At 35.9% G+C, this 24,917-nt stretch overlaps 1 protein-coding gene across 3 annotated transcripts in view; it reads right to left on the minus strand.

Moving 5' to 3' along the window:
• RCSD1 (RCSD domain containing 1) overlaps positions 1 to 24,917 on the minus strand; it is a 31,550-nt gene that overhangs the window by 6,015 nt on the left and 618 nt on the right. The window contains exons 2-5 of one of the 3 annotated variants that reach the window (XM_087937464.1): positions 24,114 to 24,232; positions 5,127 to 5,231; positions 4,867 to 4,956; positions 2,548 to 2,619 (exon numbers count right to left, since the gene is read on the minus strand). In XM_087937464.1, the coding sequence (XP_087793590.1) occupies positions 2,548 to 2,619; positions 4,867 to 4,956; positions 5,127 to 5,210 (246 nt within the window). In that variant the 5' untranslated portion in view covers positions 5,211 to 5,231; positions 24,114 to 24,232. Of the gene's footprint in view, positions 1 to 2,547; positions 2,620 to 4,866; positions 4,957 to 5,126; positions 5,232 to 21,273; positions 21,296 to 24,113; positions 24,233 to 24,917 lie in introns of those variants that run through there. The other 2 variants (XM_087937465.1, XM_026700722.2) reach the window with 2 other exon arrangements.

Below are 24,917 nucleotides of genomic sequence, written 5' to 3' on the forward strand. Positions count from 1 at the left end.
GATGTATCTCACAAGAATTGAGAAAATTGTTTTTAGAAGGTGCCATGCAAAGCAGATTCAGAGGGCTTTAAACTGAGCCCCTCGGAGGAAGCAAAAGAAAACTAAAGATAGTGCAACCTCTAGCCCTGGAAATTCAACTGCAAGGAGTATGTGAGACACAGAGGCATCTGATATATTAGGTGTGGTTAGATTAAGTAAGCTTTCCAGTTGTTTCTATGCAATTGCAGAGTATGGAGAACAATTTGTTGTGTTAATTAAACAATCATGTGTTGATTTTATCTGGGCTGCTGTACATATTATTTATTTATTATAATATTTTTATCTTGCTTTTAATAATTGTTAGTCACCAGAGTCATGCATTTGAGATAGGCAATTTATGAGAAGGAAGGAAGAGAGGATGGTTTCTGGCAGGATAGAATGCATGAGTGAAATACAAAGGTTAACAAATAGAATGTTATTTACTATAATATGCCAGATGAAGGATTGACATTATATGTGAAGAAAGTACACACATGTATTAACATCAAATTATTGTTGAGTCTTAGCAACTACATGTTCTCAGGATGATCTATCTATCCTTAGTCTGGTCTTTTAGGTTTTACAGGAGAGTTAGGAACTTCTAAAAAGTAATGTACTGGATATACAGTTACCACCATTCTAAAGTGAGAAAAAAAGTAGGGGATGGTTTAGGAAATAATTGTGAATACATGGTGAATTTTGACAGAGCTGAGAGTTAAAAGGAATGTTTACAATATGGCAACGGAGACATGATAGCTAAATAGGCTACCAGTAAACAGTAATTATTTGTGTAAAGAAAGTCAGAAAGGAACTTAGATTTGCAAGGGATGCTAAAAGATTAATTTTCCAAGAAAAAGGAAGAAGGGGAAGGGCTACTGCTTGGGGAAATAGGATAGTAACAAACTTTGGAAAGAGGTAGAACTTGACATTTCTGACTTTACTTCAATTTTCTGTGCAAAGGAGAACTATGTTTAAATGGATCTAAATGGGACAAGTGGAAGATATCATGTCTAAATATGGCAGTGAAAATAAATGTTTTATTATTTATTGCACATGATAATGCTTTATTGATGCTCCTAATAAACTTGTCCTCATTCACAATCCAAATCAGAATGAATTTTTGGATGCTGTTAAGTTAGAAATACCTTTCAATATCTTGTTAATTTTTTTCATATATGATTTCTAGGATGGCCTATTAACAGGCTTTTGGAAATCATTGCTGTTGTAATATTATAATCACAAGAGGGAGCTCTTGTGCTTAAAATATCTGTTTTCACCAACCAATGTATCTAATAGTGACAATGTCAACAAATAATTTGGGGAAGAGCAGTGGTGTAGAATAGCTGCCTTTCCAAAACATCTGAATGTAGACACTATTCTTGTATGTTGGCTCAAGCCTCATAGATTTTCTAGCATCTCAGCCAAGAAAATATATCAGCAGTGGCTTAGCATCAAAGAAAGGGGGAACATGGCCATAATATCAACAGATTTAATTCTTTATATTCAAGATTGTCTTAAATTCACTATTTCAAGTATTGTGAGACAGTCCTAATATAAATTGTGACAGCATAGCATAACAGTGTTGGAGGGGACTTTGGAGGTCATCTATTCCAACCCCCTGCTCAAGCAGGAGACCTATACTAATTCTGACAAATTTCCAGTCACTTCTTAAAAGCCTCCAATGATGGCGCACCCACAACTTCCGAAGGCAATTTGTCCACTGGTTGATTGTTTTCACTGTTAGGAGTTTTAGTTTGTTTCTGTCCTTGATTCATTTTCATCAAATAATTGTTTCCAATTCCAACCAATCCAATTATTGGATGGAAACTTGATAAGCTTCTCTCAGCATACAGCTGAACAAATGCAGAGAGAATATGCAATCTTTTCTCACTTTTCCACTAACTTGGAGTTAGTCTGTCTCACCATGTTGGATATGGGCATTTGTATAATTTCAGTATACTCCTTCCATCTTCACCGGTATCCTTTAAAAATCAATTTGAAGTTGAACTACATTTTTCCTTCTTACATTTCCATAAAACCAGGGGTGGGATTCTACTAGTTCAGACCAGTTCTATAGAACCAGTTGTTATGATTCTGCGCAGTTCGGAGAACTGGAAAATCATGCCCCTGGCTGGCCCTGCCTCAATGGTTGGAATTAAATCTGAATAAAAATCTTATTAAAGAGCTGTCCAGGAAGTCTAATTGATATTATTCTGTATTTGACTATATTGAATCAGTGGATTTTTTTTTGTCGTGAGTAATAGTCAGCATTATGATATTCTGAAATTACATTCCACTTCAATTTGCTGATGCCTAAGATGTCCATGTGTAGTCAATGTATTTCATTTTCACTATGTTGAGCATTCCTATGTTCATGCTTCTTACACTCCGTATTGTCACTATAGTTTTGTCTTTACAGCTTTGAGGTTTTTTTTCCTGCATGACATCAACAACTAGAAGTTCCAAACATTTTAACTATTAATGCTTTAAAAACATTAGGAAAGGAGCAGTGATGCAATCAGATCTTACCTGCATTTTTTCAATGAGAGGAGAACTTTTGGGCTTTATCCTTATAGGACGAGAAGCATTTGGGGATGGTTTCTGTAAAAAGAGAAATAAGAAACAGAGTTGCATGAAACAGCCACCTTTTGTTACTTTCCAAAAATCTTTGGTGTTTAGTTGATTCATTTTTAATTATTAAATTTTCTTTATTATTAAGTATAAAAAGTCTCTAAGAAAATATTGCTATCAATACAAGGATCCTTGAGGAACCTTCCTTGGGAAGGATTGTATTCCACAAAAGAAAAATATGTATATATTAGATATAAATGTAATCATAATAAATGATACAACAGATGGTATTAAGATTGTAGGGTCTTATCAGGACCAGTACTGTCATATTCTTACTAGACATTTGACCTCATAATAGAGATCAACTGAAGGGATTCAGATATTAGAGAACTAACCAACCTAAAAGGTTAGTTCCTATTGCCACCATTGCTTGGCTCCAATTTTTATTGACTTCTTATCTGGGATGAAATGAGGTCTTGGAAGAGATTGATGGTGAAGGCCCTTTTGGGTGTGGGATTCTTATGCATTCTTGTACTTTTACTGCATTGTCCTTGCTTTTTCATTATAAACCCTTGAATTGGTGGTTGAAATTGATAAAATAAATAAATGGTAATGCAGAGCTTATTCCCTGGCTATAACTTCTAAAGCAATAGCTAAATGTTACTAGTGCTGCCATTGTGGACAGGTGTGATATTATTCAGATGGCAGGGTCACTGAATAGAAATATACTATTTAAATCATAACAGCCTTCTGCAATTACAGCATTCTTCAGATGTCTAGATTGCAACATCTATGTTTCTCAGCATTGGCCATGGGGGACTTATGGATTCTGGAAATACACACATTTGGAGAGTATCTAGATTGGTTCTGAGCCATCACTAACACTGTTGCCACAGATTGATATACCCATCATTTAATACAATGTGATGGAGTAACTGAAGTAATCTAGCAGAAACTAGATTACTCTTCCAGCAGAATTAATGGAAAGTAAATGTAAAGAAAGGGCTAAACAAGGAGTCACTAAGAGACTAGATATTGTTAAAAATAAATGTGATATGATTTGAGATTATTTGAAATGAAGAAATGTTGTAAGGAATATTTTATATGTTTGTATATCAAAAAGTGAAATTAAAGTGGGTAGTATAATTGTTTCCATCTAATAAAAAATGAATGGAAAGCAAGTAATAGATGCAGCGAGATTACTGAAAATGATAAGATGTAAATGATGCAAGTGGAGAATGATAAAATATTTAAGGTTACTATGGCTATGTGACTTTCTAATCTAAATATACTGTATGTGTGTAGACTGTATCTGCACATGGCAATTGGAAGACTATTATTAATCCCAAATAGGAAATGTATGAAGAGAGAATGCAAAACTATAATGAGTATATATTGTATATATGGAATAAGAAGCACATATAGGAAACGTTAACTAGTTAACTCTAATACAGTTAATTAGAAAAACTCTTGACAAATTTATATCTCTTTACGAAATATATGCCTCCTTCTTGCTTTTCCCCAGACTACAGGAAAAAGGCTGTTTCGAGAGGAATTATCAGAGGAAAAGAGAGAGAATGTGGTATCAGAAAGAGGAAAAACAGGTGACACTGCTTATTTTGGTCAATAAGCCCTACCCTCTATTTGCTTCAACTCCTACTCTCATCCACAAAGAAATTATCTATTTCATGGGAATTCAGTGCTTTTGTTTTGACTATCCTACTATCAAAAACCTTACTCTCATGATTCAATGTTAGTAAAAACAAATTATATCTATGTGCTCATACCTGCTTTGTTTGGAAGATGTAAGCTATATTTTGGATATATTTGCTTTTGGATTTTACATCGATGTTGATCTTCAACTAGAAACATGTAAAATTATCTAAAGAGGTTGATGTTTGGTTTACTAGTAACCATATATATGATCATTCTGATAATCATATATGGCAAATGAATAGCGATGCCTGCTTCTGTCTACATGGATTATGAATCTGCTGGAAGCCCAACTCTTCTTGGAACGTGACAACCAATAGGATGGTTTCTTTTAGAAACATGCAAGCATATTTACACAACATAGTTTCAGCTGTTTCACATCGGGAGGTAAGCAAGAACTCTGTAGTTATAGAGCTTGGTTAGATGGAATCATGTTCCATGATGTAAAGAAATCACTACCATGTGCCACTCCTCTAGAGCAATTGCAGCATTTCAGTTTTAGAGTTCTTGTTAATATCTTCTAAAAGAAGTACAATTCAGTTTGTTTAAAATATTGATACTTACTAGCTCACCATTCTGCCCCAGCTCCATCTTATTTGTGTGGAGGGGAAGAGAGCAAGGTGGCTTTCTGCGTGCTGGTTTAGGAGCCGGGACCTAAAAATAGAGGAAAACTTATGAAAAACAAAGAGAAAAGAGGTAGACGTGAAAAGTACATGTGTAACATTGGTTCTTTAAGGAATGCTCAAATCTGAGTATATACACGAAGTTGATGGGATGCCCCAATGTGCAAATTTAACTTCCCTTTGTAGTTACATTATCCCTACCTCCTTTCCAGAAATCGATGACTGCTCTTGAAATTTTCCTGCTAGTTGGGCCACAGATGGAGTTGTGGGCTTTTCCACCACCATCTTGGTCTCTAACAGTTTGTCCTGAAAGAAAACCAGAAATAAAATGTTTCTCAGTATAAGAAATAGAGAGGGAAAAAGTTGATAAAGCTAAAACTTTTATTGTTAAAACAAAAACCTTAGTGCTATGTAGCATTTATCTTGATGGCCAAATTATCTCAAGTTTTGTTTTACTACATGAACATTTTAAGAAATAATATATTCAAATCTTTTCCTATTTTAAGGAATAATAAATGGTGGTAGGCAATTCTTTCTAATACCTTGTATGAATGCAACCAGCATGAATATTGGATTAAATGTCATTTTTTTAACCTGACAACTCTTTCCCCAAATTTACTTATTAACTCATTCCATTACTGTTAGAGTAAATTTCATTGGCAAGATAACAGCATTGTTGTTGCCGTTGATATTATTTTTAGAGGAAATATGGATTTATTTGAAAATAGATGCTGGAAAAATAAACAAAGAAGACACTTTGGAGTGTATTTGGACTGGTGAGCCATTTAGCTGAGTTGAATACTGATAGATGGAAAGAGGCTTAGGTTTAAAAAGAGGAAGAAGTTGAGAAAAAGAAATAAGTGGCTGGGAGATCATTATGGAAAGGACTCATTCAGCTAATGGATGTTAATAGAAGGAGGTATAGCTGCTATCACATACAGGATTAAAAAGGCAAAAACCTGTGAAGTAGTCAGAGTTATAAAGTTTGTGAATAACAGAAGAGTTGTTATTGGAACAGAAGCTTTTTAGTTCTGCAGATACAGTATACCATATATTGTTCAGGATGGGGTTCACTTTTCCTGAAAGAACCATTGACAATGCTTTCTCCAAATAAAATCTTCCTGTTCCACATTGTCTAGTCAGGACAAAATGCTGTTGGTTGGGGTCTGGAACACAACCTTCTTAATGTGGGCTACTCCTTCTGGAATATCTCTTGAAGTCAGAATAGCCCTCCTATTTTAGGAGAATGTAAAAAAAAAAAGTTGTAAGCCTCTTCTTCAGAGCTTTTGGAAAAGATCTTTAGTTGGAGAAAAACTATGGGCATATTTTTATTTAATATATAGTGTGTATATATAGTGCTTTAATATGTTAATATTAGCCTGAGAAGTAGGTGGGGAAGCGATATAATTTGATGATTTCAAAGCAAAGTCAGATTATGTAAAGGAAAGGTACAAGTATGCTAGTTAAATCCACAATTCTCTCCATGGTATCCCATAACTCTAGTCATGCTACAGGGGTGGGATTCAATTTATTTTACTATCGGTTCTGTGGCTGTGGCTTGGAGGGTGTGGCAGGGGAAGGATACTGTAAAATCTCCAGTCAGAGGTGGTATTTGCGGTTCTCCGAAATACTCAAAATTTCCACTACAGGTTCTCCAGAACTGGTCAGAACCTGCTGAATACCACCTCTGTCATGCTAGCAATCTCGTGGTCTTCTTTGATCAGTAGACCAAAAAATAAAGTTATCAGAATAGCAGGATACCACACATTTAAATAGTGTTTAAATTGTTTTGTAGGGTAAATTAATTATGTGCAGGAAACAACAGGCAAGCTGCAGTATAACTGAATAATTTTGGTTTGTGGCCACTAGAATAAGGAGCCACGTTGAGGCAATTTTTTTTATTACAAAATATATTTCTTCACTTATTTCTCCATTTTTGACTACAAAATGTATTACTTCACTTATTTCGCCTTACACAGTAACGCTGTATAGATAAAGTTGATTTCTGAGTATGATAATTCTGCATGCTGAAATAAATATAAGGACACTCAGTGTGCACAGAAACTCTACATAGAGACATGCAGTGTTCTACCCAAGGAGTATTAGGTGTAACAATAGCTCTCATGTGGTCATGAGAATGGGCTGGATGCTGTGAGAAATAAAGTAGTTATATTTATTTATTTTCAAGGATATCAGGCTGTCAATATAATTTGAAAGCAATATACAAATAAGACTGAAAATAGAATTTGATTTCTTTCATTATATAACAGTATCTTCTATGGGTACAATGGAGTAATTATAATGAATTGCTGAGTATTCTACACCAATTGTAAGGTTGTATTGATTTGAAATAAAACTTAAGTGGATGTATTTTGGGTACAGACTTAAGAGTTAGCTATATAGCTTAAGCTATATCCAGACAATTCACAAAAATATTTGTTGTATGTTTTGCAAACCAAGAATGATATTTATGGAAGTTAGTCATCTTATTTAGAGGTATTTTAATATATTATGGTAGTTTCTTTCATTTTGTAGATTATTGTGTGTGTGTATTTCAAAAGGTTAGAGCAACTATATATTTTTGTTGTAAATTGTTTTGAAAGTTTTATATGTTACTTGGTATCTCTTTTAAAATATCTTAGCAACTATACTATTTTCTCAATTTATAAGTAAAGGCATCTTTTTGGTTAGCGAAAGGAGAACTCCAGTAGTTCTGAGCATTCCAAGGGCTGCCACAACATTGCAGAAAATATATAGTGCATTAAATTCCCCTCTTGCATTGTTCATGACAGGTTTCTATGATAGTTGCCATGATAACTGTGCAACTCATCACTGCCTCATTTTACCATGGTTCTAGAAAGGACACTAGGAGTCACAACTATTGAACATGTGCTTCATTTGAAGACCTGTCCATTCCAAGTCCAGTTGAGAGAGAAATGTTAAAGAGGATTTGAATTGCACAGCAACTCTTTATGTCCAGAAGACAGACTGAACATGGCCTCTTGATGTAATTTCCCACTATGGTGAGATGTATCTAAATTACAGCAAATATTTCTAAACCCGTACATGTGTAGTTTGAATGTTATGCAACTCTGTGCAATTTTGTTCTTTCTGGCAATCTATGTCTCTTTTCTGGAATGATGCTTAAGCAGCTAACTTAAGAACCCTACAGAATAGGTTTGAATTATCATGATTGTATTATAATGCCTAATATTAGAGATGAACAAACAACTGCTTACCCTCTGCTGTAGCAATAAGTAGCCTCATACTATAAGTCCACCAGTGGGGGGATTCAAATTTTTTTACTACCGGTTCTGTGGGTATGTTTGGTGGACGTAGCTTAGTGGGTGTGTCAGGGGAAGGATACTGTAAAATTTCCCTTCCCTTCCCACCCCACTAACCTGCTTTCCAGCTCCGTTCAATTGTGCAGGGCAACAAAAGAATACCCAGCTGAACAGCTGGGACTCGGGAGGCAGAGTATAGATGGGGGCAGGGCCAGTCAGAGATGGTATTTGCTGGTTCTCCAAGCTACTCAAAATTTCTGCTACCAGTTCTCCAGAATTGGTCAGAACCTGCTGAATACCATCTCTGAAGTCCACCCATGCTGATAATCATAGTAAAGGTTCTTTCACTTAATTTACAACAACAACAATTACTACTATTACAGAAGAAATGGTTCATTCAGTTGCATCTGTGATTTCAGGCAGGAGATACTCTTAATTAACTTGAAATTAACTTGTTCTTATGATAGACAAAGACTTTGCCTTTATTAGAACTAAACTTTTAGTGATCCTTTAGGGTTACTACTATCTGTCTAAAATAAGTTAAGATATTTTATCGAAAGTGAAGGAATAGAAAAAAGAACAAGTTGTCATTGTTCTCAAATATCTGATTTCAGTTTAAAGAAGAAAGTGCAAATAAAGTTGATGGAATATCAAGGAATCAGTCCTGCGCAGAAGGAAGACGGTGAATTATCAGAGCCTTTATTCGGACTGTTTTTTTCTTCACAAGTTGAAGTATGGAGTCAAACACAGCAGAAATTACTCAGGAAGTGGGTGTGTGAAGCTTGTTTTGGCCTGTTGATTATTTCCATAGAAGGAAATTCCACAATGTCTGTTCTGATTGAAAGCATGGGAGCAAGCTAGGCCCCTTGCTCAAGAAACAAAACATGCTAAGAGATAAGTAAACAAATGGCTGCAGTTCTAAGTACACTAATCTCCTTTTTCCAATGAGCAACTTTTTTTCCCAACTTGCTTTATTTTCCCTCTTGCTCTGCTATATTATGGTGCTGGGCAGTCTACTAAAATCTGCAGAATTACATCTACTAAAAAGCCTTCCACTGATTTTAAGAAGTAGCTGTAAATATCTGAAGTTTAAAAAGCAGCAAGCTTTCTTTGTGTTTCCCTATAGTTCTCTCTTGAAGAGGTGAAATAAGAAACAGTATGGACCCCATTTACCTTAATTGTAACAACATACAGATTCCTGCTTTTAAAGCTGGTAATAGTTGTCACCTAAAGGTTTGTATTTTTTTATTATCTATAAATTGACAATGTTTAGGTTAAAACCAATCTTGATTCAGTGAATAGAAAGGCAATTATGCGACAGGGATCAATGCCTTCTTAGAATGACTGAGAGTGTACTTAAGCAAGTTTCTTCTTGCTAAAGGACAATTGGGGCTTAATAGGAACATAATCAATCCCTATTCAAGAATTCATTTGCCTGGGATGAATGAAATTCAATATGGCAGCTCTTTTTTAGAGAAAATTTTCTTTCAAAATTATATTAATATTAAACATGAGATTTTAGGAATTCATACATCAAATTTTCTTTCCAAGAACTGTGTAGGATTGTTGCTTTCAATTTTTGAAGAAACAAGATGCAATAGCCAAACTGGGAAAATGAAAACTACTATTTTATTATGGCCATAAATTGATGGTGATTTTCTACCTGAAAGAAAAGCAGAGTGATGTGAGAGACAAAATTTGCTCTGGCAACAAACAAAGCAAATGCAAGACTGCCTTGCACAGCTTCTCTCAAACAATTTACAGGAAACATCTGTGAACTGCAGGAAGCCACAAAGATAAAAACAATTGACCACTTTTTCAGTTGAACACCAACAATCTATACCAATTGAATAGTTAACAATATTTCTTGTCCAAAAAAAGCTTTCCATTTAATTTCTTCTCTCCTTGGTTCTGTGACCTCTTTGCCTGACTGGATAGAATAGCATTACACTGTGTCAAGAGTTCCTGTGACAACTACAAATTCATAAATAGAACTTGGCCAGAGAAATGTCCAGTCGCGGTTAGAATTTTTCTCATGAGGGTACATTTGAGTGAAGGCTAAATCTGAATTAGTTTAGAAGGGGTAACGTGCTCAGGGGCTTCTTGAAAACTGCACAGAACATAAACAAATATGTAGAACCATTGATGTTTGGGAAACAGAAGTAGTAATAGTAAGAAGAATAGAATTGGAAGGGACCTTGGAGGTCTTCTAGTCCAACACCCTGCTCAAGCAGGAGACCCTATACCATTTCCAACAAATGGTTGTCCAGTCTTTTCTTAAAAACCTCTAGTGATAAACACACAACAAGCTAATATAATAGTGAATGGGGAATGCACCCGCCCAATAAAGATAGAAAAAGGAGTGAGACAGGGTTGCCCACTCTCTCCCCTGCTCTTCATATTAGCTTTAGAGACATTATTAACACGAATTAGGAGGAATTCAGATATAAAGGGATTAACAGTTAAGAAAGAGGAATATAAATTGCAAGCGTTTGCGGACGACATGATTTTCTTCCTTGAAGAACCAAAAGACAGGGGACCAAAATTGATGAGTGAATTAGAGAAATTTGGAGCAGTAGCGGGACTTAAAATAAACAAAAAAAAACCAAATTAATGACCAAAAACCTAACAGAAAAACAGAAAATAGAACTAGAAGAAATAATGCAGATACAAGTGACAAAGAAAGTGAAATATTTAGGAATTTGGCTAACCCCACACTGTAAGACACTTAAAGAAAACAATTATGATAAACTGATACATCAGGTAAAGAAAGATTTAGAAACGTGGGGGAAACTTCAAATTTCACTACTAGGCCGAATTGCTACTATTAAAATGAATATTCTCCCTAAATTTTTGTATTTATTCCAAACGATCCCAATTAAATTACATAAAAAGTTTTTTGAAGAACTCAATAGAACAACCCTGAAATTTATTTGGCAAGGAAAAACCCAGAATAAATGTAAAAGCAATGCAGGATATGAAGAGCAGGGGAGGGTTAGCATTTCCAAACTGGGAGTTATACCATATGGCCACCTCATTAGTTTGGTTGAAGGATTGGGTGAGTTTAACCAATAAAAGAATACTATTTCTAGAAGGCCATGATTTACAAAGGGGTGGCACGCCTTTCTATGGGACGTAGGGAAAACCAGTCAAAAATATTTCCATAGACATTTAATTAGAGACGCACTATTAACAATTTGGAGGAAAATAAGGAAAAACATTATACAAAAGTACCAGTATGGATTTCAACAATGGAGGCAATGATTCACCCAAACAATTTGGAGCTTACCAAAATGATTAAATACAAAGACTTATTAGACCCACAAGGAAATTTGAAACCGAGGCTGGATCTTCAAGAGCAAGGACATAAAATTGATCAATGGGTTTATCTTCAGATTCAAAGCAGATATAAACAAGACAAAAAGAATTCGAATTAATAACAAACTGCAACAGTTAGATAAAATTTTATTAGGATCAAATAAAAAAACATAACAAAATTTTATAACTACTTATTAGAAACAGAACTAGAAGAAGAAATTGTAAAAGGAAATATGATTGCTTGGAGTAAGAATGTAGGGCGCAGCATCACATTAGCGGAATGGGAGAAAGTTTGGGGCAGAAACAATAAGATTACCAAATCGGCAGCATACAAGGAAAATCTTTATAAAATGTTCTATAGATGGCATCTCCCCTTCGAGGTTAGCGAAGATGCACCCCAACATGAGTCCGCATTGCTGGAAGTGTAGGAAAAAGAAGGAACCTTTTTCCATATGTGGTGGTCCTGTGCAGAAACCCAAAAGTATTGGAAGAAAATCAAAACTTGGTTGGAAGAAATCACCAAAGAGCAGATCGAATACAAACCAGAGTCCTTCCTACTAGGGATTTTTGATAAGCAAATTTCCAAAAACCAAATACATAACTATACACATTTTAACAGCGCCAGATTAGCTTTCGCTCAACATTGGAAACAACACCAAATTCCATCAGAAGAAATGATTATTGAAAAATCTCAAAATGCGCAGAAATGGATAAATTGACTTTGGCGCTAAAAACAAAGACACTTCACTATACTATGACAGCTGGAATTGTTGGTATAATTGGATTGACCAAAGATAAATAATATATTATAAGGCATAAAAGAAAAGTATCAATACATAATAGCGAGGTAGCGATATAAGTTAAAAACAGGTGTGGTTATATGACACAAGTTAAGGTGATGAAAACAAAAGAAGATCTTGCAAACTGTTAAAATAAGAATACTTTTAATCCTGTAACCTCTTTCTTTCTTTCTTTTCTTAAAATTCTTTCCCTCTCTTCCTCTTCTCTTTTCTTTCTTTTCTTTCTTTCTTTCTTTTTTTGCTTATTTGTGTATGTATTGTGACTGGTTTTAATTGTAAAAATTAATAAACTATATTTAAAAAAAAAAAAAAAAAAAACCTCTAGTGATAAAGTACCCTTGACTTCTGGAGGCAAGCTGTTCCACTGGTTAATTGTTCCCGCTGTTAGGACTTTTCTAATTCCAGATTGTTTCTCTCCTTGATTAGTTTTCATCCATTGTTTTTTATCTTGCCTACTGGAGCTCTGGAAAATAAGCTAACCCTTTCTTCTTTGGCAGCCCTTCAAATATTGGAATACTGCTATCATGTCACCCCCTACTCCTTCTTTTTTCTAGACTAGCTGTACCCAATTCTTGCAACTGATCTTCATATGTTTTAGTCTCCAGGTCTTTAATTATATATATATATATATATATTTGTTTTCTGAGGTTCTCGCGGGTATTTGTATGTGGATCTTTGGTTGTTCGGGTTTTCTCCCGCGTAAGATTCAAGTATCTAGGCAACGTTTCGATGAAGTCTCATTCATCATCTTCAGGCTTCTGTCTCCGGCTCTGTGCTTCTCAGAGTAATGTGAGATTGCAGCTGCTTCCTCCTTTTAACTGCCAGTGGGGGTGGGACTTGATTGGGTGGGGGCTTGGCTGTGTTCTGATTGGGTGGGGATGTGTTCTCATTGGTAGGGGGTTTGGCTGTGTTCTGATTGGTTGGGGGGTTAGCTGTGTTCTGATTGGTTGGAGGCGTGTTCTGTTCAGGTGGGGGCTTGGTTGTGCTCAGGTTAGTCTTAGTTGCTGGGGGATTTGAGCTGGTGAGTTGTGATCTTGCTGTTTGGCTTTGAGTTCGTGGTCCTTCTGCATCTTCATAGTGGGTGTCGGTTTGCTTCATGTATGGCTCGGAGGGGTTTGAAGTGGGTAGTGATGCAGCTGCCGTGCAGCTTCTGGTCCATGGTCGTGTCTCATCTTCTGAGTGGGTGGGAGTCTGTTTTCTACATGGAAGTGTGGTGGTGGCATCTTGTATGGCTCTCATGGGTGTGGGTCTGGTGTCCTTCTTCATGTTAGGTACTGCCTGTTCATGAGGGCGGGTTTCCAAATGGCTGGAAGGCGGGAGGTGTCATCTCGTTTGTTCATGCTGTGTGGGCGTTTTCTATCTCTATGGCTTCTCTGATTATTCTGCTGTTGAAGTGTTCGGTTTTGGCGATAGTTCTGGTATTTTTAAAATCAATTTCATGTCCTGTGGCTTTGAGGTGTTGGACCAGGGAAGAGGTCGTTTCTTCTTTTTGATTGAGTTCTTATGTTCTTCAATGCGTGCACTTATTCTTCTGTTAGTTTGTCCAATGTATGTGGTAGGGCAGGCAGTGCAGGGGATTTCATATACTCCTTGGTTTTCTAATTCAATTTTGTCTTTGGGGTTTCTTAGGATGGTGGATATTTTTCTGTTTGTGCAGAATGCTGTTTTGATGTTGTGTTTTTGGAGGATCTTGCTAATTTTGTCTGTAGTGCCTTTTATATATGGGAGGAGGGCTTTGCCGTTTTCTTGTTCTCTGTCTTGGATTTTGGTTGGGGTTTCTTTTTGGATTAGGTGGGTAATCTTCTTTCTTTGGAATCCATTGGCTGCAAGTACGTTGGTACACTCTCAACCAGACCCACACCCATGAGAGCCACACAAGATGCCACCACCACACTTCCATGTAGAAAACAGACTCCCACCCACTCAGAAGATGAGACACGACCATGGACCAGAAGCTGCACGGCAGCTGCATCACTACCCACTTCACACCCCTCCGAGCCATACATGAAGCAAACCGACACCCACTATGAAGATGCAGAAGGACCACGAACTCGAAGCCAAACAGCAAGATCACAACTCACCAGCTCAAATCCCCCAGCAACTAAGACTAACCTGAGCACAACCAAGCCCCCACCTGAACAGAACACGCCTCCAACCAATCAGAACACGGCTAACCCCCCAACCAATCAGAACACAGCCAAACCCCTACCAATGAGAACACACCCCACCCAATCAGAACACAGCCAAGCCCCCACCCAATCAAGTCCCACCCCACTGGCAGTTAAAAGGAGGAAGCAGCTGCAATCTCACATTACTCTGAGAAGCACAGAGCCGGAGACAGAAGCCTGAAGATGATGAATGAGACTTCATCGAAACGTTGCCTAGATACTTCGAATCTTACGCGGGAGAAAACCCGAACAACCAAAGATCCACATACTAATACCCGCGAGAACCTCAGAAAACACACACACACACACACACATATATATATATATATATATACACACACACACACACACACACACACACACACACATATACATATACATAGTAGATTTTCACGGGTACAGGTATGTAGATCTAGGTGTGTTCGGTTCTTTTCCCATATAAGATTAAGAGTATCTTGGCGACGTTTCGGCGAGGTCCCACTTGCCATCCTCAGGCTGGTGCTTTCGCTTTGTGCCAGTGCAAGCAGTGTGTGATTGGATCTCTCTATAAATACTGGTGGTGGGGGCTGGTGCACTGGACTGGTTGGCTGCGCAGCTGCGCTTCTCGGAGAAGAACAAAGCCGAAGACACAAGCCTGAAGATGATGAATGAGATTTCATCGAAACGTTGCCAAGATACTTCCAATTTTACGTGGGAGAAAACCCAAATAACCAAAGATCCACATACAAATACCTATGAAAACCTCAGAAAACAGAAGCCTGATGATGGCAGATGAGATTCTGCTGAAACGTTGCTACAACTTTAAAAGCACAACTATAATGACGTGGGAAAATACCCGAACAAAGCTGAATACCATACATGTAAGTATCTGCGAAAACTTAAGAATGAATGAATATATATATATATATATATATATATATATATATATATATATATATATATCACATTCATAGAACTAAAACAGTTCTAGCTAGAAAGAATCACTTATATCTGAGATTTGCCCCTGCTTTCTCCCACTTGCCAGTTCAGATAGCTATCACTGGAAGATAAATAAATAAGTAATAATTTGCCTTAATAAGAGTTATTCTTGAGAGGATATCTTTCTAAATTATGCTAGAACAGTACTGTAACTGTACCACTGTACCTCTTCTGGCAAACTAAGGAGTTCTTATATAACATAGAGACAACTGGTTTATTAGTAAACTATATAGATCACTTCAGATGGATATCCTTTGCCTGTCACTAGAATACTTTTAAACAGATTTTTACCAGTCTAAAGCAGTACAGCAAAAACATTATCACGTCATTTAATTCCAGATCCAATGTAACCTACTAGTATTAAAAAAAAGTTATGACTCTATTTACATGGGATGACTGGACAAGTGAGCTACTCCACTGGACTCACCGTAATATGCTGGCCATTTTTAAATCTTTCCATTTACGATCAACAAGATCTTATTTTTCTATGCCAACCTTTCTTCCCATTTTAAATGCCAACCCCACTACACACACACACACACACACACACACACACACACACACAAATCTGCAGAAGTGAGATGTAAAAGGAATACAGAGACAGAATATCTACACGCACCATTTTTTCCAGGACGATCTTTAAGCAGAAGAGAGAGAAGTCAATCTTCCCTTAAAACTTTCAGCCTTGTGTTCTGCAACATATGTTGCACAACATGATTGACTGGAGAGAATTAGTTTAGACCCAAATGTTAATATCTATTTTGACTCATATTTGCAGCAAACAGAACCTTCTGCAAATAAAATGTAAAAGTAGAACATAAAATATTGAAGTTTGTCTTCCTCCAGTTTACTAGATAAGTAAGAAGACAATCTTAATGGATGAATAAGAAGGAAAAGGAGGAAAGCACTAGTGTTCCACAGTGGAAAAAAATCTATAGCTATGTTGAAGTCAACAGCTATGTTTCCCAGTAGCCAATGTGAAAGTCAGTTGCAAAGCTTGATTGGCACCCTGCCAAAAAGGCATAGCTTTTGTACAGCATCTCCTACATAGCACAATAAATACAAGGTGCCCTCAGTCAAAGTTCACTACCATTTTTATTTCCAAGAAATAAAAATAAATTTCAGAAGCTGATTTTTCTAAACATTAGAACATTGAAAACTGAAAATAAAATTCAGAAACAATCAATAAATATCAGATATATTGGTAAGTTTATCACATTTATTAAATGGCAATTCAACAGCCAGCTAACATTATTTAGCCATTTATTAAATGGCAATTCAACAGCTAGCACAGACATTTAAGATAGCCAAGATCCAAGAGAAATATTTTGAGTTATGTAAACATCACTACATCACGTGTAGAAAGATGCAAGTTTAGTCTATGGTATCTCTAAATACAACTGATGAAGACCACCACCAAAACTTCAAGAGCTGTTGCCAATAGTTGGCAATGTGATATTTAATAAATATTCAGATAATATTTTCCATAAGTATCCCAAGATATCAGCTGATAGAACAGCATTCTTGAGAGGTTTCTTGTATTTTCAACTAGAATTCAAAAGAGAATTAAAGAGGAATGGAGAAATTATATTAGCCACCCAATAATCTTTGGCACTTAAAGAGTTTCAGTAGTAAAGAGTTCATTGCTAATGTTTAGATAAAATGCCTTAGAAAAGGCTGAGTCTTTTTCTACTTTTTTGAATTGGCAAATAAAAACTTGCAAGTTACAATGTTGTCAACAGCTGGACTTGAAAGTGAAATAAGTCTTTGGGAGACCATCAGTGAATCCTAGGGCTGGAGCTAGACCAAGAAATCATAAAATTCAATTTCAAAAGACTTCTTGAAGTTGGCAATGATTGTACAGTATCCAAGTAGTTACTAGGAGTCAAGCTTCAATCTGACAACAATTTTAACTTAAGTTCAATTGCAAGCAAAATATATGAAAAAAAAAAAACCCACCAAAGTTATAATGTGGTGATTAAGGCACCAGGCTGGAAACTGAGAAAACCCTGTCTTCTTGTGCCACCTTAAATGTAAAACTAGCTGGGTGACCTTAGGCCAGTCACTTTCTCTCTTGCTCCTAGGAAGGATGCAACGGCAAAACATTTTTGGAATCTTGCCAAGAAAATTGTAGGGACTTGTTGAGGCAGTTGCTAGAAGTCAGCATTGACTTGAAAGCACAAAACCAAAGAAAATTTTTTTTCCCACCCTCAAGAAGACTAATGTATTTCTTTTTTGAACCCTGTAATGTCCCAGATATTTTTGATACGTCCATGAACGTGTTGCTTATTAGGCAACTATTGCTTGGTTATCTGAAATGGTGCATTTGATTATTCATAGTTTGGAAAATGCTGTATGCTATCTTATAATGAGCAGATCACATCTAACAAATGTACCTTCTTTAGTAAGAGACTAAAGTATCCATTAAAATTTGGCATCTTCTAAATAAATGGTTTGTCCATGATGATGGAAAAGAGGGCCAAATTTAAGTGGATTTAAATTTGTTTACTTATTTGTTGCACCTTAATACTAATTCGACATAGCCCCATTGTTAAAGTGGCCTGATTTCATGTTGCCTTTTTCTGGATTCAGGTGGCCAAGGCCAGAGCAAAGCTATGATGAATATCAGGATATAATGAATCCTCCTCAACTCTATTACCAACACTGAACATATGATAATTGTATATATACAAATATAATCAAGACAGCTATTACATACACATACTCAAAGAGAGAGAGAGAGAGAGAGAATGAGAATGAATATGGTATTCATCCTCAAATATGGTGAAAGATATTCCTGTTCCACGGGCCACTAATGCACAGAACGTGGACTCACTTTTTAAAAAGGAAACTGTTTTTATTAATGCATTAATTTTTTTCCAGAAAGATATTCCAAGAATAGTCTTACTCAGTGACGGGATTCAAATTGTTTTACTTTCTGTGGGCGTGGCTTGGTGGGCATGGCAGGGGAAGGATACTGTAAAATCTTCAGTCAGAGGTGGTATTTGCCAGTTCTCCGAACTACTCAAAATTTCCGCTACCGCTTCTCCAGAACTGGTCAGAACCTGCTGAATACCACCTCTAGTCTTATTACACTGTAGCAAGATGTTACCTAGAAGATTCATAACTCTCTATGAATATACTGTATATTCCAAGAACTCCAGGCTAGCCTTTTATTTTAAACATGTAAATTCAAGCATCTGATAATAAAATGATTAATCTAGGTTGAAGCTATGTATTTTTCTAGGTTCTATAGCAGTGGCCCCCAACCTTTTGGGCACCAGGGACCGGTTCTGTGGACAGAGATTTCTCTGTGAACCAGAGGGGGAGTGGTTTCATGTGCTGCCTGCATCCTGCAGATAGGGCTTCGCTTGTTTGTGTTGTCTGGTTTCTGACATGCCACGGCCTGATGCTCATTCATGGAGAGAGGGTTGGGGACTCCTGTTCTAATGAATTCCTTAGAATATATAAACAAACTAAAACATCACAATTCACAAGACATTGTCGCTCATGGACAATGTGTTGCTTTTTAAGAATTACAACTTAAAGAATGTCAGAGCACTTAGAAGTTGTTTTCTTTCCTTTTCCTGGGTGAAGTTACCATCCTTGATTAAAAAGACATGTCAACCATCTTAATAATTGATAAAAGTCATGTTATGGTCTTAGTAACTGGTTAATCATCTTGACAAAAATAATATTTCAACATTAAAGCAACATTGGTAACACTGGTACATTCTTAAACAGTAGTGAGTCTTGGCATTCACATTGTCATCATGAGCTACTCTGCGATTTAACATACAAGGCTTCTGCAGCAGTTCTTGTAAAAGTTTTGAATAGTAACCAAGATTAAAATTGCACATCTTTCGTTACCTTTTAAAAACCAAAAATAAAAACCTATATGCTCCAAACAGAATTTATTTCATAGTGAAGTAAATGCTATTTGGAGCATATACAGTAGGATTTTATTTCTGTTTTGTTTTTTAATGATGACAAAAGATGTGCAATTTTAATCCTGGCAGGAAACAAGGCAATAAATCATATACAGCATTTCTTTTATCAGATATCTATATCTATAGCATTTCCTGAATGAGAATGGGAATCTGTTCTACTGTATGTTTCTTAGTAACTAGCAGTATACACAGTAAAGTGCCTTTACATTAATAATATTTTAGATGTAAATAATATGTTTTTCTTATATTTCCTCTGTACTTGAAATCATGCAACATCTGGAAATAAATGCTAATGATGGAAATATTATGAAAAAAATGTTCTTAAGCTTGCTTAGGTATTAATACTAAACTAGAAGAAACTATATTAAACAATGGATAAAGGCTCATCCAAAAGAAATGTATCTGAACTTCTTTTCTTCATTCCAACTGCAGCAGTGCTAGGCACATGGAATAACATCAGATCCTGCCTTTTCCATGCTTCAAATAAACTGGAACAGAAGGAATCTGGGATCTGGGACAATCATACAATCACACACCCACACACCAGCTAGTATGGGAAAGGGAGGGAGGGAGGGAGGAAGTGATCTCATTTTGTTGATAGATCTATATCTCCTTTTGAAAAGGCTATAAAAAACTGCAATCTTTTTGATTCTTTCCTGAGCAAAAGTTCCATAACAATGCTAAGGATGGGCAAAGGTAACTGAGAAACATTAGATGAACAATACTTTGGGGCATTCTCAGGAAGATCAAATGGTTCCATTCCTCAAAGCACTATATCTGCTTGATCGATGAGTTATAAATCTATATCCGTAATATCTACATCAGTATATGCAGTAGTGTGTGTGTGTGTGTCTGTGTGTGTGTGTGTGTGTGTGTGTGTAAAAAGTAGGATCAATTGATAGATCGTGGCATACTGTCATACAATCAGCTTTTGTCGAATAAGGAGCTGGCTATCTTGACTGATAGACAGTGTTCATTTACCTCATTAAACAAAATGTGCTTTGTTTGATTTGCTAAGTGTTTCAGAATTTGTCACAGGATTGCAGTCTGTTAACTATGATTTATCATTTAGGATGTCAAGTGAACTTGGCCAACAGTATTTAATAGATAGTAAAATAAACTATGGTTTAATATGCTACATGATTCCAACCATAATGTGTCACTGTAATAATAATTATCCCACACTGATTCAGAATTTTACATATAGAATGGAATTCTAACTTTAAAGGGACAAAGTGGCTAATGACAACTCATACCTGTACAATCAGCACACACCCACCCACCCAAGGCTGTGTGCTATCTCCACTTCTCTTCTCCCTATATACCAATGACTGCATCTCAAACGATCCATCTGTTAAAATACTGAAGTTTACTGATGACATAACAATGATTGGTCTCATTTGAGACAACGATGAATCTGCATACAGACAGGAGGTTATAGAACTTGCCTCGTGGTGTAACTGGAACAATCTGGAACTGAACACACTCAAAACCGTAGAAATGTTGGTAGACTTTAGAAGAAACCCTCCCATACTACCACCTCTTACAATACTAGACAACACAGTATCAACAGTAGAGACCTTCAAATTTCTAGGTTCTACTATATCACATGACCTAAATAGACACCAAACATCAAAAACGTCATCAAAAAAGCACAACAAAGAATGTTCTTTCTGCGCCAACCCAGAAAGCTCAAACTGCCCAAGGAGCTGCTGATACAGTTCCACAGAGGAATTATTGAGTCTATCATCTGCACCTCTATAACTGTCTGGTTTGGTTCTGCAACCCAACAGGACAGACACAGACGTCAGAGGATAATTAGGACTGCAGAAAAAACAATTACTACCCACCTGCCTTCAATTGAGGACCTGTATACTGTACGAGTCACAAAGAGGGCTGTGAAAATATTTACAGACTTCTCACATCCTGGACATAAACTGTTTCAACTCCTTCCCTCAAAATGACGCTATAGAGCACTGTATACCAGAACAACTAGACACAAGAACAGTTTTTTCCCAAAAGCCATCACTCTGCTAAACAAATAATTCCCTCAACACTGTTCAACTATTTACAAAGTGTGCACTACTATTACTGTTAATCTTCTCATCACTCCTTATCACCCATCCCCTCCCACTTGTGATTGTAGGATTGTAACCTTGTCGGTTTTAACCTTATGATTTATGTTGACTGTTTCCTAGTATGATTTGATTGTTGATTGTACCCTATGACTATCATTAAGTGTTGTACGTTATGATTCTTGATTCTTAACGAATGTATATACCTTTTCTTTACATATACTGAGAGTATTTACACCAAGTCAAATTCCTTGTGTGTCCAATCACACTTGGCCAATAAAAAGTATTCTATTGAAAACGCCTTTCAATTTCCACAGAGTGGCCCAGGCCAAATTAAGAAGCATGAAACTAAGATGTATTTTGTTAGGTTTCCTTTTTCTCTTCCAAAGACATGTATCTTCTTTTCCTTTCCCTTGTAATTAGGATAAGGAGATTTCATTGCCAGTTTTGCTTTGGACACAATTTCAGACAATATGGGGAAGCCTTTAAATAAATGTCTTGCTTTTTAGAAGAATATGTACCTCTCTGGGTTCCCTGGGAACTACTAAAGTAGGTTTGTGAAACACTTCTCCAAATGGTTTACAGAACTCTGGTAATGATCGAAATTAGAATTATCCAGACCTTGGAACTATATCAATTTCTATTCCACCAGACAAACAGTATTACCAATTTCCTTCCTTCTACAGCAGGCAACAGCTGTTGTAAACATTAAACTTCATCTTATTTGGAATGAGTATCCTCAATTCTTTGAGATATCCACAATGTTATCTTTAATGCAGCATGATTAAAATTTAAAGATAATTCTACAAAATGAAGGAAAAATTACTAAATAGCCAAAAGCATGGGACTGCCTCTTTTTTGTTGTGTAATTGTGTAATTATATACAGTAGGCCAGGATCTCCCCACCAGTTTATCAAAAGTAAAGGTAGTCCTCAACTTACAACAGTTCACTTAATGACCATTTGAAGTTGCAAAAGCACTGAAAAAATGACTTGTGGCCATTTTTCACACTTACAACTGTTGCGGCATCCCCATGGTCACATGATTTACATTCAGGACATTTGACAACTGACTCACATTTATGATGGTTGTAGCCTCCCAAAATCATGTGATCACCTTCTCTAATCTTTTGACAAGCAAAGTCATTGGGAAACCAGATTCATTTAACAACCGTGTTACTAATTTAACAACTGCAGTGATTCATTTGACAAAAGTGGCAAGAAAAGTAAAATGGGGCAAAATTCACTTAACAAATTTCTTCCTTAGCAACATGAATTTTGGGCTCAATTGTGGTCATAATTTGAGGATTAACTGTAATTTATGTCTGTCACCTAATTTAAACTTCTGCTACTTCATAGCCACCTCACCACAAAGATCTATGATACTCTTCGAATTCTAGAAGATTGCCATAGCAATCTTAAAATTGGGGAATGTTTCCTAGAGAAAGGAGTTCCTAAATACTATCTTGACTCTCACCATGATGGTTTCCTATACAAGTTCAGAGTCTAACATGCCTAGCCGCTTAGCTGTTATCATCCCATGTTCTCTGAGGAACCAACATTGTGAAGTATGAAAAATGCCACTCCAGAGGCATTCTTTCTTATGCACATACAAAAGAGACAGAGCTTGCATTGTGATGGCATATTGGCTCCTTCTTGTTATTTGTATGGATACTTGTGACAATTACCCTACCATAAATTTAGATTATGGATGAATTCTTCTTGATTAATTTTTATCTATCTTGTGTTCTCTACATTTATTTTTTTTCTTCAGATGATTTTACCACAGGACAGTAAAAAGGCAAGGAACATTCTGACAAAGCCCACAGAAATTTATGAGTTATGCTAGCTGGTTTCTGCATGTGATTCTCTAAACAGGAAATTAATCTTTTTAAAGATTAAATTGATAAATCTTCTGATCCAATCTGTTATTGCCTTTAAAGTTGCCTTTGAAAGTGGACATTCAGAAATATTTTGGCTTATACAAACACTGAACAAAGTTCAATTTTTCTTGTCATGAATACTTACAAAAAGCACTAATCTAGAGATTCATTCTACCATGTATGAATGAATAACACAAATAACACAACATTAGTAAATAAGGGCTGATAAAGGCTGAATTCATACATAATCTGAAACTAGAATTTTTAAAACCATGTCTTATTGAACAAGCCATTGTGACTTGGTTGTATACAACACTAAACCAGAACGACAATTTTACTAAACACTAAAAAGCAAACATGTAAATTATAATTTATTATTATGTGTAAACCCAGCAAAGAATTGGAAAAGGTCACATAGAAACCAAATCTAAAGGTTCAGTATGCAATTTGATTCACAATTATTTTCTCCTTAAATAATACCTAATTTTGATAATCTCAATCCTGAAATCTTATTTGTAAATATTACAGTTTTCCCACTAAATAAATCAAGGTATACATTAGCTTCTTTTAGTTCTTTTCAAATTAACTGAATAACATGGAATGAGATAAGCATATGTATCTTCACTTTTCTACTTTTTTGAAATCATTGAACACTAGCTAAAAGGTAGATGACAAGTCCTTTCAAATATATAAGATCTAAACAACAGATTTGATAAATAGCAAAACAGCCTACCTATTAAACCACTTCACAAGTAAAGTACCCAGTCAGTTGTCAGCATGCCACCGTGTGTGTACACAGGCACGTTTGGACATATATGGACCTATAAAGATCTAATAGGTTCTTCCTTCTGCCTTGAAATATGAAAACAAAGAACATAATATTGCATTTGCTAGCACCACTATTTTGTGTGTTCTTCTCATGTTTTCATGAACATGTTTTATATCCTGCTCAGTAGATTATTAATTCTCAAATTATTTAATGCCAAACTATCAATTTAATGATGTATTGATGTGATAGTGGCAAGTCAGTAGTTAAAAGAAAGATATGCTATCCATAGAAAGTTACAATATTAATAAGTCCTATTGACAGAATAGCAATTCAGGAAACTTTTTCTACAATTCTGCAATTGCTAAAGTAAGTGAGAATGTATTTTTAATATAACAAGTACAGAGTTACAGCTTTTTTCCTGGAATCTATATATCCACACAATTAAAATAAATTTTTTTTGACTACCACTGTTTTTATGACATGTTGGATTTGTGCGTTTGTGAGGTAATATGAAGTAGAAGAAGCTTTGCTAAGTAGTGCATGTATGAACCAAGAAAAGATGATAAGGAATTGAGACCAATGATATGAAGACTAAGAATACAAAATATAACATTTGAATCAGAGAAGAAAACTTCAACCTGAGCAATGGCTTTTGTGTATATGTTAACTATTAAAACTGAATTTCCAAATTCTCTCCCAATATATTATAATTAGTTTCAAGTAAAACATAAACAGACAAACCAAATTTCAGTTATTTTACATCGGCCT

Source organism: Pseudonaja textilis, chromosome 7 (assembly GCF_049901715.1).
Source record: "Pseudonaja textilis isolate UNSWEBS1 chromosome 7, rPseTex1.2, whole genome shotgun sequence".
Taxonomy (NCBI): domain Eukaryota; kingdom Metazoa; phylum Chordata; class Lepidosauria; order Squamata; family Elapidae; genus Pseudonaja; species Pseudonaja textilis.